The 15,317-nt window shown below is 37.4% G+C and overlaps 1 protein-coding gene across 4 annotated transcripts in view; it reads left to right on the forward strand.

Annotated features, from left to right (window-relative positions):
• Nucleotides 1-15,317, forward strand: part of LOC127440413 (DENN domain-containing protein 5A-like) — a 69,855-nt gene that overhangs the window by 33,766 nt on the left and 20,772 nt on the right. For 3 of the 4 annotated variants that reach the window (XM_051696961.1, XM_051696970.1, XM_051696979.1), the window contains 5 exons: nucleotides 5,334-5,546; nucleotides 5,859-6,093; nucleotides 7,579-7,729; nucleotides 10,643-10,736; nucleotides 14,787-14,918. In XM_051696961.1, coding sequence (XP_051552921.1) covers nucleotides 5,334-5,546; nucleotides 5,859-6,093; nucleotides 7,579-7,729; nucleotides 10,643-10,736; nucleotides 14,787-14,918 — 825 coding nt within the window. Of the gene's footprint in view, nucleotides 1-5,333; nucleotides 5,547-5,858; nucleotides 6,094-7,578; nucleotides 7,730-10,642; nucleotides 10,737-11,026; nucleotides 11,132-14,786; nucleotides 14,919-15,317 lie in introns of all 4 variants that reach the window. The other variant, XM_051696988.1, reaches the window with a different exon arrangement.

Raw genomic sequence — 15,317 nt, forward strand, 5'->3', positions numbered from 1 at the left:
ATGCCCCGCAATATCTATAATCTAACAGCCAGGGTATTTATGCGCAGTGGCGGGTAATTTCACACATTTATCCGCCACTGTCAACAAGAAATGCTGCTAGACACAAAGACGCATGCTTGAAGAAACACGCCTGGTTATATTTTAAAGAACAGACGAAAGAAATACCGGTGATTTGCGCTTTTGCGCCGACGCACGCAGCTCGATCGTGTCTTGCGGAACATGCGCAAACGGTGAGTTTTCACTTTTTTTCCTCAGTCAGTCATCTTAGAGCAGTTTGTAAGAATAGTGTTGTCTATGAGAATGCTCCATAGTATCTCAGACTATCTCAGGATGTATATGCAAATAAAATGCAACGATATTGGGACTACAGATGAACTGTCATTGTGTTAGCCTGTCGCGATTATTAAATAATCATCTGATCGCAGTTATTTAATCTAGCTCCAGTTATTTGAGAGAACTGCGATTATTGGGCATTCTAATTCCAATCACATTTTAATGCCCAAAAAGGGGAATTTGAAGTGAATATACTGTATAAATGCCACGAACGGCGCGTGTGTCATACGGTTGAACTCTGAGTCCAAGTGTCACTGAGTCACACCGCAGACGTCAACCAGCTCCTGTTTGGAGAAACGCGTGAATCACTTCTCGAGTGCTTTGATGCGCGTGCTGTCAGCAGAGGCTCGCGCCAAACTCGCGAAAATATAAACGAGCATGCATAAACTGATAGTGAATGCAAAGCGCTCCAGTTTCACATCCAAGAGCTTCCTGGTTCATACACGCAGTGTTAATGACACCAAGTGACACAGGAGGAGACGCACTCTTACTCTATTTCTGTGGAGTGATGAAATGATGAAACAAATTCTCAAAGGTTTTGCTTCATGACAAATAAGAGCTCGTGGTTTTAATCAGAGCATTAAAATAACATGTGAAAAGAAGTTAGCACAGAAATCTTTTACTATTGCATAATATAATTACAAAATAAAATTATATATATATATATATATATATATATATATATATATATATATATATATATATATATATATATATATATATAAATACTGTATGAGTTCAAAAAACAACAGTGTAAAAGTAAAATTGACCAAAACAAAAGTTGACCAAAAAGAAATACATATTTTAAGTATTTAGAAATATTTTGATATTTAGATCATTATTTTTTGTCATTTGTAAGTTTCTAAAGCCTTAAAAGGAAATTATATATCCCTAATTTATTATTTTATTTATATATTTCAAGTAAAAAAAAAAAAACTTCTTAAGGTGTATTTATATGACAATTAATAGTGAAAACCCTAAAACAAACAAATAATCGTCATAATCGCAATTATATGTTTGACAATTAATCGTCAGCCAAATTTCATAATCGTGACAGCCCTAGTCATGTATGTCATAATTCAGTACAGCCCCAGAAATGTTTCTTGTACAAGTTAACTCCATTTGTGTGTTGCAAAATTATTATTATGATAATAGTAATAGCCTATGGTAATATATGTTATATTTTATATTCTAAAATAACAAAATTAGTTTGATAAGTTAAAATGATAAATTGTAATTACTGTATTTATTAGTTGAATACAAATGGGCATAATGTAGCCTTTTACATGGGTATACTGACTGGTCAATTGGTAGTTTTGCACATCCCTAACTTTTACCTGCAGATTATTTATTCATAAACAATATCATTGTCATTTCAGGCACAACTGTTCTTCAATATAGAAGTTTCTTTCTGAGAAAAAAACTTTTTTTTAATCTTTTTATGAAGTTTTTATATCAAAACATTGAATCGCAATACTTACAGAATCGCAATATCGCAATACATATCGAATCGGCTAGGAAATATCGTTGTAATATTGAATCGGGAGGTCTGTGGCAATTTCCAGCCCTAATCTTTGCCTTTGTATCACCTTTTTTAATAAACAACTTTATGGATCTTAAGTGTTTTTTCGTCAAATATAAATAATATTAATACTATTGCTGTGACTTGCAGTGCACTCTGTATTTACTGTATGTCTTTGCAGCAAAATGCCTTTGTATACCACAAACGTGGTGGTGTCCTCACAAAATTATGCAATCGTTATTGCTTTGCTATCATTTACAGTCACTGACAGCAGTTAAGTTCTAATAGTAATTAAGTATCTAATAATGGGTCAGACTAATGATGGGTTTTGTTGGTTGTGATTTTTGTTTTATTGTGTGTATTATATAGACTTTTGGAGTGTTTAAATGTCGTCATTTTCAATTTGTAACTTGGAGGGTTTTGAGCAAACGTACAACACAAGTAGATGTACATGACAATAAGATAAAATCAAATATTTGTATTAACAGTCATCAAATTAGCTATAGCGATATGTCAGAAACATCAAGCCTTATTGGTTCTTGCGTCTTGTGACCAAAAATCATGACACAAGAACCAATGAGGTTTGATATTGCTGACGTGTCGCTGTATTCGATTGTATCGTTATTTGGTTGTAGGGCTTCAGAAGACTTGTAAAATAGTGCATGAGTCATATCAAGATTATATAGAGAAAAAAAAATCCATTTGTTTTCCATGGAAGAAAAAAAAAGTGGTACAGGTTTGGAATGACATGAGGGTGAGTAAACAAAGACAGAAAATTTAAATTTTTGGGTGAACTATCCCTTTTGGTTTGTTCCTCTCTCTTTTTTTTTATGCTGTGGATTCTTTCAAAGAATACAGAGCTTTCTCACTTTGCTTTTTCATCTGGTTTCTTTGAGGATTTGCTTTGAAAACAATAATTTCCTTTTTGATTTGAACAATAACTATTCATGTTATAGTGATGGCTGCTCCTTTTTGAAAAATGCACCATTACAGTGTGGGCAACAATTATAATTACTGCGTGGGCAATGAAAAGATGAACAAAAACTGTTAAGATGGAGGACGAGATGTTCTGAATCGCAGCATGCTGAGGTCTCGCTCTATGACAAATAAGCAGCTTAAGTACACTCCCTGTCTGAAGGCCAGAGATTGACACCATACTCTTAATATAGCTCCTTATGACAAGACTAGAGAGAGTTTGAGCATTCAACTCTACTTTAAGGCCATGGCTTGTCACCTCAGTACAGCTGGACTATTATTTTCTAGTATTTTCCACTTGTTTATTTCTTCTGCTCTATATTGCCACTTGCTCTCTATGGTTATCTTCTCTTGGGACTGAGCATAGTTTACCATATAAATCAAAGCAGCTTTGTAGACTTCCTTTCCCAGCACTCTCAGCTCTCCAAGTTCAGCTCCAAAAGCTGTGCTGATATTTGCAGGCAGATTTTCCCACCCTCTATCTCTGCCTGCCTGTTAACTCCTTCCTCTACCCTCAACTCCTGTTCACTGCATCCGACAGACGATAGACTGGAAATCAATAATTTCCAATGGACAATCGGACGGGGGCTGCATGGAGTTCCGATCATCTGCGGATACAGAATGTTCGAAATATTTTGAAGTATTTCAACTTGTGCGACTAGACCATATGCGACCGCCAAACCTGATGGGATGTATTTATTCAAAACTATCAGCGCAAAGTGAGAAATATTAACCTAAACTTTATTTTAAACGCCTGCAACTTTTGCATATTGGACAAGTCTGAATTTAGATGTCAGAAAGGATTGTTAACGTTGCAAAAACATTACATACATATATATTTTTTTAATGTCAGTAAATTTGTGATTAAATGTGTACATTTGTTGTTTATTTCTGCACAGGCAAAGCCATCATATTTAATATTATATCCATGCATTTCTACTTCCTACTTGCTGAATTATTGTTAATTATTAACAGTAATTTATATAACTATTAGTGCTGAACAATTTAGACAAAGAAATCTGAGGAGGAAGAAGCGGGAGTCGGGTGAACAATCCACGTAAGACATTTTATTGCACCACTTTACAGTGTACATCAAACACTCGAACGTGGCTGCTTTTCAGCAGTACCAAAACATATTGCTTTTCAGCATTACAACACCAACACAGACACACACACACACACACACATGACTGCTGTGTCTCTCTCTCCCCACCTGCCGCTGTCTCCTCTCCTCAAGTACTCTTGCTGCTCCTCACTGGAACGCGAGACCGGTGTGGCACACAGGTGGAACTCGTTCACCACTTATCTCTCCGGTCTCGCTCTGCCCAGACACCGCTTGGCCACAACCCGCTCGCCACATGATTATTTTGAAAGATATTGCGATTGCAATTTGAACTGTGATATGATTAACATAAAAAAAGCTTACTGGGGGCCTGGGTAGCTCAGCGAGTAAAGATGCTGACTACCACCCCTGGAGTCGCGAGTTCGAATCCAGGGCATGCTGAGTGACTCCAGCCAGGTCTCCTAAGCAACCAAATTGGCCTGGTTGCTAGGGAGGATAGAATCACATGGGGTAACCTCCTCGTGGTCGCTATAATGTGGTTCGCTCTCAGTGGGGCGTGGGTGAGTTATGCGTGGATGCTGTGGAGAAAAGCGTGAAGCCTCCACATGCGCTACGTCTCTGTGGTAACGCACTCAACAAGCCATGTAATAAGATGCGTGGATTGACAGTCTCAGACGCGGAGGCAACTGAGATTCGTCCTCCGCCACCTGGATTGAGGCGAGTCACTACGCCACAACGAGGACTTACAGCAAATTGGGAATTGGGCATTCCAAATTGGGGAGGAAAAGGGGAGAAAATCAAAAAAAGAAAAAAAAAGAAAAGCATATTAGCCGTATTACACAACAGAGAACAGCGCTGTGCACAGACAGTAAGCACACTGAGCAGTGCATGCAGATTATTTATTTAATTTAATTAAATCACATTCCTTGTGGTTTGATAATCGCACTACGTCATATTGCTATTTCGATTTTATTTCGATTAATCGTTTAGCCCCAATAACTATAAAACATTATTGATAATATTAAATAATAGTAAATACTAATTGAATATTAATCATGAATTTAATTAAACTCATCCATCTACTCAACAAAATCACACATGTCATTCAGGGTTTGGTAGCTTCTCCCTTACAACTAATTCAAACCATTGTAAGCAAATTGACAGTTCATCTAAGGGGAGAAATTTGACAATCGTAGGAGACAGTGAAATGCGGCTCTATAGATCCTTTCTCCTCTAGATATTTTTCTGGAATTTGACGCAACAAGTTTCCAGCATCAAATAATTTTTCTGTCGTCACTGATAACATTTTGCACCAAGCTACAAAATCACTAAATGTCAATCAGAACATATTAAGTGGATCTTGCTAATTTAAGTAAAAAATGTTTTCATCATTCACCCCTGTACCTGTTTATAAGTGTATTTTTTGTGTGTGTTCATCAGTTGGATGTAAAGGAGGACACTAGCACTAAGGATTCAAAAGTGCAGTGTGAGGAGGAGGAGCTGAAGATGCATCAGCTGAATATTCGTGTGCGAGAGGTCTTTGCCAACCGCTTCACACAGATGTTCTCTGACTACGAGGTCTTCGTCATCCAGCCCAGTCAAGACAAAGAGTCCTGGTTCAGCAACCGTGACCAGATGCAGAACTTTGACAAGGTGATGCTTCATTATACGTTTAGGAATTCCCTGCTGGTAAAACCACATCATAACCGTGTAAAACTGTTTTTTTAAACATGGTAACTCAACATGGTTGTTCCAAGATGGTCTCGCAGGTTGAAACCAGATCCAGCTAGATGAGATTGGACCAGCTAAAGACCATGTTAACCATCAGAGCCTGGTTTTATTGAGATTTTCCAGTACAGATGGGCTGCGGTGGTCAACTTTTCAATGGCCTATGATGTTAATACTCCAAAAGTAGCTTCTTTGAGCCTCATGGTTTCCGTCATTAATGCATTGTGCCCACTGTAGGCCTCCTTCCTGTCAGATCAGCCCGAACCCTACCTGCCGTTCCTCTCCCGCTTCCTGGAGACGCAGATGTTTGCCTCTTTCATCGACAGCAAGATCCTGTGCCACGATGACGAGGACAAAGAGCACACACTGCGAGTATTTGATTCCCGTGTCGACAAGATCCGCATGCTTAACATCAGGACGCCCACCCTGCGCACCTCCATGTACCAGAAATGTACCAATACTGATGAATCAGGTGAGACAGCTCAGGTCCAGTGACTAGTCTAGTTTTGAAATGGACTAATTCAGGGAAATTGCATGCGGGATGCCATGCCAAGTACAGACCGTTGTTTCTTCTAACATCATAGTCTCACTAAAATGCAGTCTGGCACAAAACTGTTGAGATGAATAAATACAGAAATAAATATAGGAGAAAAAACATCTTTTGGTCTCCTTTTCAACGTCAGATGATCAATTTACTGAGGGAAATGTTGTTAGATGTACTGTATGATTGTCAATGAGTTTTATAAGACTATCATTTTATTGCAATTTAAACCACACATTATGTTGCAGTTTTCTTAAAGGTTGCAATTTCTTTAATTGGCAATGCCAATTTTTACTCTCATCGGACCTTGCTTGCATGTATTTGTCTCTTCAAATGTGAATGAAGCCCTGAGGCTCATTTTGAAATGCCATAGTTCAAATGTGTTTCTACATAAATCAAACCTGTCATATGCATAGGTTAAAATGGAAGCATGTATTGATTGTGACTTTATTTTTATTAATATGTGACCTTTATTTTCAGATAGACTACTCTTAAAATATTACATAGTTGATCTGGTCACTCCTTTGACACATCATTAACAAGGAGATCTATACATTTTTGCCTAGTAATCCATAGACTACTAAACGGTCATGGGGAATTCCTCATCCTTCATTATGGATTGTTGAGTTAAGTGATTTAAATGGAGATATCATCCATTAGCTGTGCTGATATAAATGTACAACTCAACTCATGCATAGCGAACAAAGCCATCAGTGCTCTTGAAATGGATGGAAATATTATTATAAACTTCTGAATTATGCTTGATTAAAAGATGGATATGCAGGGAAACCCATTAAACCTTTAATGCATACCTCAGGTCTTTAGTGACCTGGGACCACATTCCACCCCCTATACGTTTGTACCTCGTCCATTTTTTGGAGTAATGCCCACACCTCTTTAGTATTCCTCAACCTTTCTCTTTTGAATAGTGTAAAAAATATATATATATGTTTTAATAACTGCTTAATTACCAAAAATGTATAGGGTCATTAAAGACCCAAGATATGTAATAGTGTTGTTGTTACATTTGGGTGTACTACTGAAATTAAGTTGTGCATTTATTTAGACTCAAAAAGTGCCTGAGAAAATACACATGTGTAGCCTATGTGTATCTTATGTGTAGCTCAATATGTGTTTGACAGCCAGTTGCATCTCATGAAATTTCCAATGTGGAAGTAATGAATCCTGTTCTGTATTTGTTGCATCATCTCTTTGATATATGAAAAATAAAACCTCATCAGTGGCTTAGCTCTCTTTTTAATTGTACCACATCACTAACTCCCACTCCTCCCACCATGTGGGTTTCATATCACCGTGACGGGAACTTAATTTCTTTTGTGTCACCATATGGGCTTTTGGTGATTCATCAGCAATACGTGTATGACACATTGTTCCCTGTGGTGTGTGTTGCTGTAGAAAAGGCCATTGAGATGAGACTGTGTAAGATCGACCACACGGCTCTGCATCCCCACCTGCTGGACATGAAGATCGGTCAGGGCCGCTATGAGCCTGGCTTCTTCCCCCGCCTGCAGTCTGACGTGCTCTCCACTGGACCCACCAGCAACAAGTCAGTATGAGTCTCTGTGGTTATCCTGAATGTAATTAATTAATTACAGAAAGGCTCACTGATGAAGCTGACATGTCATGATTTAGTGAAGTTAGACATGTTCATCATCCTTTATTGTTCCTAGGCCAAACTACACCCTTATACCTATACAAAATAAACCTCAGCATTTCTTATGTAGGAAGCAATAGATCACATTAAGACATGAAATTAGAACAGCATGTAGGAAATCAGTTGCCTGAAACAATGATCAATCAAACAACCCCTAACCATTAAGTACCTCTAAAATCAGGGAGAAAGTGTTGGTTGATTTAAATGCGAGTATAGCTTGGTGATAATCTTATTTTAAATATTAAATATTATTCTGCTGCGGAAATAAAATTACTTTGAAAAGACACTAAAGTAAATGCATACCTTTAATTTTGAGGTCCAAGTTATGGCATAAATATATACAGAGAAAATGTAACTGCTCAACTCAAAATGCAAGCTTGTTTGTTAACTGACATTTTGGCTTACCAGCCTTTTTCAAGGAACATTTTCACCACAATGGAGGATAAACATAATAGAGCCAATAAATAAAGCATTGTCTCAACAATAAACATTTTTTTTTTTAACATCAGGTTTTTGAGATACGTAAGATTTTAACCACATGGAAAAAACATGTTTTTTTCAAGTGGTCTAAGTAAGCTTGCATTATGAACTGTAGAGTTATATCTTTTTTCTGCCGATATAAAATTAATCAACATAAGCATGAATCAACATGAATATTGCTGTGTTTTTATTGCTCTAAAATATTTTCATTAAAATGTATGTAGGCAACTACACCGATCAGCCACAACATTAAAACCACCTGCCTTATATTGTGTAGGTCCCCCTCGTGCCGCCAAAACAGCGTCAACCCGTATCATAGAATTGCATTCTGAGATGATATTCTTCTCACCACAATTGTACAAAGCGGTTATCTGAGTTACCGTAGACTTTGTTAGTTTGAACCAGTCTGGCCATTCTCTGTTGACCTCTCTCATCAACAAGGTGTTTCCATCCACAGATCCGATACTCACTGGATGCTTTTTGTTTTTGGCACCATTCAGAGTAAACTCTAGAGACTGTTGTGTGTGAAAATCCCAGGAGATCAGCAGTTACAGAAATACTCAAACCAGCCCATCTGGCACCAACAATCATGCCACGGTTCATATCACTGAGATCACATTTTCCCCCATTCTGATGGTTGATATGAACATTAACTGAAGCTCCTGACCCGTATCAGGATGATTTTATGCACTGCACTGCTGCCACACGATTGGCTGATTAGATAATCACATGGATGATTGTTGGTGCCAGACGGGCTGGTTTGAGTATTTCTGTAACTGCTGATCTCCTGGGATTTTCACTCACAACAGTCTTTAGAATTTACTCAGAATGGTGCCAAAAACTAAAAACATCCAGTGAGCAACAGTTCTGTGGATGGAAACGCCTTGTTGATGAGAGAGGTCAACAGAGAATGACCAGACTGGTTCGAACTGACAAAGTCTACGGTAACTCAGATAACCGCTCTGTACAATTGTGGTGAGAAGAATATCATCTCAGAATAACATTCTGATATTCTTCTAATTCTTCTGATATTCTTCCTAATATTGTGTAGGTCCCCCTCGTTGGCGGCACGAGGGGGACCTACACAATATTTGGCAGGTGGTGTTGTGGCTGATCGGTGTATTGATGTTTACTGTGATATTTTGGTGTATCGATACACACACACACACACACACACACACACACAAAAGTATCAAATGTCATTTATTGAAAAACTGAGGAACACTAGATTTATGTCTATTTCTTGCTTTTAAATTTTTAAATCTACTAAAGGCAACAATTACAGTTTTGTTGAAATGATGGTTCCTCTAAAAAACAACAACATACTTTTAAGCCATTTTATGGCAAGTATATACAGTAGAAGGTTGAAAAATATCAAGAACATATATTTTCTTAGTAATTGATTTTAAAGTAACACTTTAAAATAAGGTTATATATGTCAACATTAGTTAACATTATATAACATGAAATTAACTATACTTTTAAAGCTCTTAGTATTCGTGGTTAATGTTAATTGCAACATATACCGGCACTAATTAACTAATGTGCTGTCATTAGTTAATACATTATAAACTAACATAAACTAGCAATAAACAACAAACCTGACAGCATAGAATCTGTATTAATGCATCATATCTAACAATAATTCAGTGAAGACTTTGGAAACAACTGAGAAATTTTCTTTTTACCTCTTGTTTTCCTTGTATCTGGATTAGCCTATATATGTGGTATTTATATATAGTTGTTAAAAAGGTCTTCATTCACAAAATTCTTCATCTACAACGTGCATTAAGGCAAGGAAATGTGTGATGCAGCAGTTTCCTTCAGGATCAAAACACGTTTCATTTTTTGGGAAACATAAAGTGTTGTAGTTCCTAAAATGTACTGTGATAAACCCTTTGGCCTTTGGTTTCATGAAAAAATTATGGGAAACAAAATTAACTGGTTATAACCAGTTACCAGCATTTAAAAATAACGTTCAAAATGTTTAAAAATAAAAATTCTCTCCGGAACAATTGAAAATCACTTTGTTCCGGTTTTTGGTTATGTTCTGCTAAAAATTTCGTTCGTTTTCGGTTTTTGTTCCTTGAACTGTTTTTAGTCCCTGGTTTGTGATACCTGTGCATTTACTAATGTTCACAAATATAACCTTATTATAAAGTGCTACCCAACTTTTGTTCCAGGACAAACAAGAAACATGTTTAACTTGGGTAAATCACGTTAAGTATTGACACTCTGTTTCATAAATCCCAATGCAATATACGTGAGTTTTTCATGTTGTTTAAAATGCATACATGTGTTTTGGTTGTTGTTGTGTTGCATTAGATGGGTGAAGCGCAGTGCACCAGCACAGTGGAGGAGGAGAGACAGACAGAAGCAACACGCTGAACATCTGTATCTAGATAATGACCAGAGAGAGGTACACACTGCATTCTGTAGATCGTTCTGCCCATCTTAACATGTTTCGCCTGTTGTTATCTTTTACTGTAGTTTGTTTTTGCATGTTAGTCTCCAGTTTTTCAAATTTTCTTCATTCTTTATTGTCCTTTGTTATTGTTTTCCAGTTCCTTTCATAGCATGATTAATGTGTTTTTTTTCTTCCTGGATTTCTTTTTTTCATCCCTTCCTTTTTCACTCCTATCTGTCTTTTCTGGCTGCCTTACACACTGCACATCTCTCAAACACACACACACATACGCACACTGTCAGCACGAGGCGTGTCTGTTTTCTGAGCTTCAGCTTCTGCTGGCTCTGGACTACTACTGGTTCTCACAGTCCTTCAGGCCCTGTCTGAAGTCCGTCAAGGTGGATGTGGTATGTGCTCGATGGGAGATCAAGCCTTTCTCAAACTATGCACACTTTGACTTTCTCCCTGCTGTCCCTCTCTTGAATGCTTAGTCAACATGAAAACAAAATTTACCCTGTTTACGTTAATACACATTCCTGGTCTTATTGAGAGCGATTTATTTAGGGCATGTTATTCCAGAGAAAACAATGTTCAGAATCTTTTATCGAAATGTAGTAACGTTCTCCATCGCAGAAAATGATGTTAACCAATAGACAAACATTTATGTAGGCCTTGTTTTAGGCTACGGGTTTATACAATCCAATCAATTTCCGATGAATGAAAATCTCGCCTTATTTTTTTCTTTTTTCTTTGGGACACAAGTAAAAAATTATCTACAAGTAATAATTATCTTATTAAATGGGCACTTCTCACACACCTTACAGTCTAGCTGATCCCACAAAAGCTCAATGGGGTTAAGATCCATAACTCTCTTTTCCAATTATCTGTTGTCCAATGTCTGTGTTTCTTTGCCCACTCTAACCTTTTCTTTTTGATTTTCTGTTTCAAAAGTGGCTTTTTCTTTGCGATTCTTCCCATAAGGCCTGTACCCCTGAGTCTTCTCTTTACTGTTGTACATGAAACTGGTGTTGAGCGGGTAGAATTCAATGAAGCTGTCAGCTGAGGAAATGTGAGGCGTCTATTTCTCAAACTAGAGACTCTGATGTACTTATCCTCTTGTTTAGTTGTACATCTGGCCTTCCACATCTCTTTCTGTCCTTGTTAGAGCCAGTTGTCCTTTGTCTTTGAAGACTGTAGTGAACACCTTTGTATGAAATCTTCAGTTTTTTGGCAGTTTCAAGCATTGTATAGCCTTCATTCCTCAAAACAATGATTGACTGATGAGTTTCTAGAGAAAGCTGTTTCTTTTTTGCCATTTTTGACCTAATATTGACCTTAAGACATGCCAGTCTATTGCATACTCTGGCAACTCAAAAACAAACACAATGTTAAGCTTCATTTAACGAACCAAATAGCTTTCAGTTGTGTTTGATATAATGGCAAGTGATTTACTAGTACCAAATTATAAATTTAGCATGATTACTCAAGGATAAGGTGTTGGAGTGATGGGTGCTGGGAATGGGGCCTGTCTGGATTTGATAAAAAACGACTTTTTTCAAATAGTTTTACATCAGTAATGATCTGACTATTCTTTGATCAGTTGAATGCCACTTTGGTGAATTAAAGTACCAATTTCCTTCCGAAACAGCAAAATCTGTACATTATTCCAAACTTTTGGCAACCAGTGTGTGTGTGTGTGTATATACAGTGTGCATATACAGTGCATTAAGAAAGTATTCAGACCCCTTTATTTTTTTCACATTTTGCTAAATGCTTTAAAAAATAAAAAATAAATTCACATCAATCTACACTCCATACCCCAAAATAACAAAGTAACTTTTTTTTGATAACTTTGCAAATGTATTAAAAAGAAAAAACTGAAATATCACATTGACATAAGTATTCAGACCCTTTGCTATGACAATTGAAATTTAGCTCAGGTGCATCCCATTTTTCTGGATCGTATTTGAGATGTTTCTGCACTTTGATTGGAGTCCACCTGTGGCAAATTCAATTGATTGGACATGATTTGGAAAGGCACGCACCTGTATATATAAGGTCTCACAGCTGAAAATGCATATCAGAGAAAAAAAACAAGCCCTAAGGTCAAAGGGTCAAAGGAACTGCCTGCTGAGCTCAGAGACAGGATTGTGTTGAGGCACAGATCTTGGGAAGGCTACAAAACAATTCTGGCTGCATTGAAGGTTCCCAAGAGCACAGTGGCCTCCATAATTCTTAAATGGAAGTTGTTGGAACAACCAGGACTCTTCCTAGAGCTGGCCGCCTGGCCAAACTGAGCAATCAGGGGAGAAGGGCCTTGGTAAGAAAGGTGATCAAGAACCCAATGGTCACTCTGGTTGAGCTCCAGAGATCAGAAGGACAACCATCACTGAAACACTTCACCGATCTGGGCACTACTCATCACCTGCGCAATACCATCCCAACGGTGAAGCATGGTGGTGGTAGCATCATGCTGTCGGGGTGTTTTTCAGCAGCAGTGACTGGGGGACTGGTCAGGGTTGAAGGAAAGCTGAACGCAGCAAAATACAGAGATGTCCTTAATGAAAACCTGGTCCAGAGCGCTCAGGACCTAAGACTGGACCAAAGGTTCACCTTCCAACAGGACAATAACCCTAAGCATACAGACAAGACAATGCAAGAGTGGTTTAGGGACAGTTCTGTGAATGTCCTTGAGTGGCCCAGTCAAAGCATCTATGGAGAGACCTGAAAATGGCTGTCCACCAACGGTCCCCATCCAACCAGCTTGAGAGGATCTGCAGAGAAGAATGTCAGAAAATCCCCAAATCCAGGTGTGCAAAACTTGTCGCATCATACCCAAAAAGACTTAATGCTGTAATCGCTGCCAAAGGTGCTTCAACTAAGTACTGAGTTAAGGGTCTGAATACTTATGTCAGTGTTATATTTCAGTTTTTTCTTTTTAATAAATTTGCAAAGTTATCAAAATTCTGTTTTTTGCTTGGTCATTATGGGGTGAGGAGTGTAAATTTGTGTGGAAAAAAATAATAATTTAAAGCATAAGGCTGCAACATAACAAAATGTGAAAAAAATAAAGGGGTCTGAATACTTTCTGAATGCACTATATATATTTACATATATATATATAGTGCATTCAGAAAGTATTCATATGTGAATATAAAAAAAATGTATATATGGTTTTTTTTTAAGCCATTTTATACAAGATGATTACATTTTTTAATCATCACCTAGCCTTAGTTGTTAGGAATTTTGTTCCAGGACAAACAAGAAACATAACTTGGGAAAATAACGTTAAGCATTGACACTGCTCGTCATTAAGACTGTGTTTCATAATCACATAAAAAATAAAAAAATTAATAGGCTGCCATTTTTTTTATTTCATTTTTTTACTTGGGAATGTGTCACATTACAGAAGTAAAGTGGAGTTGCAAGGGGTTGCAAATGCAGTTTCATGTTGACTAAGCCCACATTCCCGTAAGCATCGGTAGCTCCTTTTTTCAAAATAAAATCCCTGCTTTTGTACCTTTTATTTGGCTTGTGAATCATTAAATGGTTTGTTCACCTAAAAATTTAAATTCTGTCTTTTACCCCACCACATTGTTCCAAATCTGTAATACTTTCTTTTATGTAACATAAAACAAGATGTTAGCAAGAATGTTAGCCTCAGTCACCATTCACTTCCATTGCATCTTTTTTCCAAACAATGGAACAAAATGAGTCTGAGTAAATGATGACAGTTTTCATTTTTGGGTGAAGTATGCCTTTAACTCATGCAGCCATTATTGTGTTTATTTAGTCATGATTCAGGATCTATTTAGTCATGATTTCAAGGTTTATTTTTTCACAGCACCAAGTTCAATTTTTAAAGTGGTAACACAAAAGAAAAAAGATGAATAGAAGTGTCTGTGCTCTAAATGTTCTCTTTTGATTGTAAATCATCTGTGCTTATTGCATTTAGCTACCTGTACTACGGTGCATTTATCCAGTGTACTAGAGTTGTGCAGGTAGTGCATTAAGCGTCCAATGGCTCAGTTGTCATGTGACTCTGTGATGTTGTGATTGCAGAAGTATATCCAGGAAGCCAGGAACCTGGGCACAACTCTCCGCCAACCCAAACTCTCCAACCTATCACCTTCTGTCATTGCACAGACCAACTGGAAGTTTGTAGAGGGACTGTTGAAGGAATGTAGAAATAAGGTGTGTTTTGTTCTGCTATAGATTTTTGGTGATAAGCTCAAGCTTTTCATATTTAGTCAGTTGTATTTAGTCTATTTAGCACTGTCCACTTGTGATCAGATCATCTGAAATGGATGTTCACCCAAAAATGAAAATTTGCTGATAATTTGCTCACCCTCAGGCCACCCAAGATATATCTGAGTTTCTTTCTTCATTAAAACAGAATTTAAGATTTTTAGGATTTCATTTCAGGCCTCCTCCTTTAAAAAATGCAAGTGAATGTACTCCATTTTTTGCTTGAGCTTACGTCATCCCTCTCATGTGCGCGTGTCACAGAGATGTACGGAAGTGACTGGAGTCATGTGGATTATTTTGATGCACGCTAAATATGCATTTTGGACCGTCAAAAAAATGGAGTAC

The sequence above is a fragment of the Myxocyprinus asiaticus genome, chromosome 1 (genome assembly GCF_019703515.2).
Source record: "Myxocyprinus asiaticus isolate MX2 ecotype Aquarium Trade chromosome 1, UBuf_Myxa_2, whole genome shotgun sequence".
NCBI classification, from domain to species: Eukaryota; Metazoa; Chordata; class Actinopteri; order Cypriniformes; family Catostomidae; genus Myxocyprinus; species Myxocyprinus asiaticus.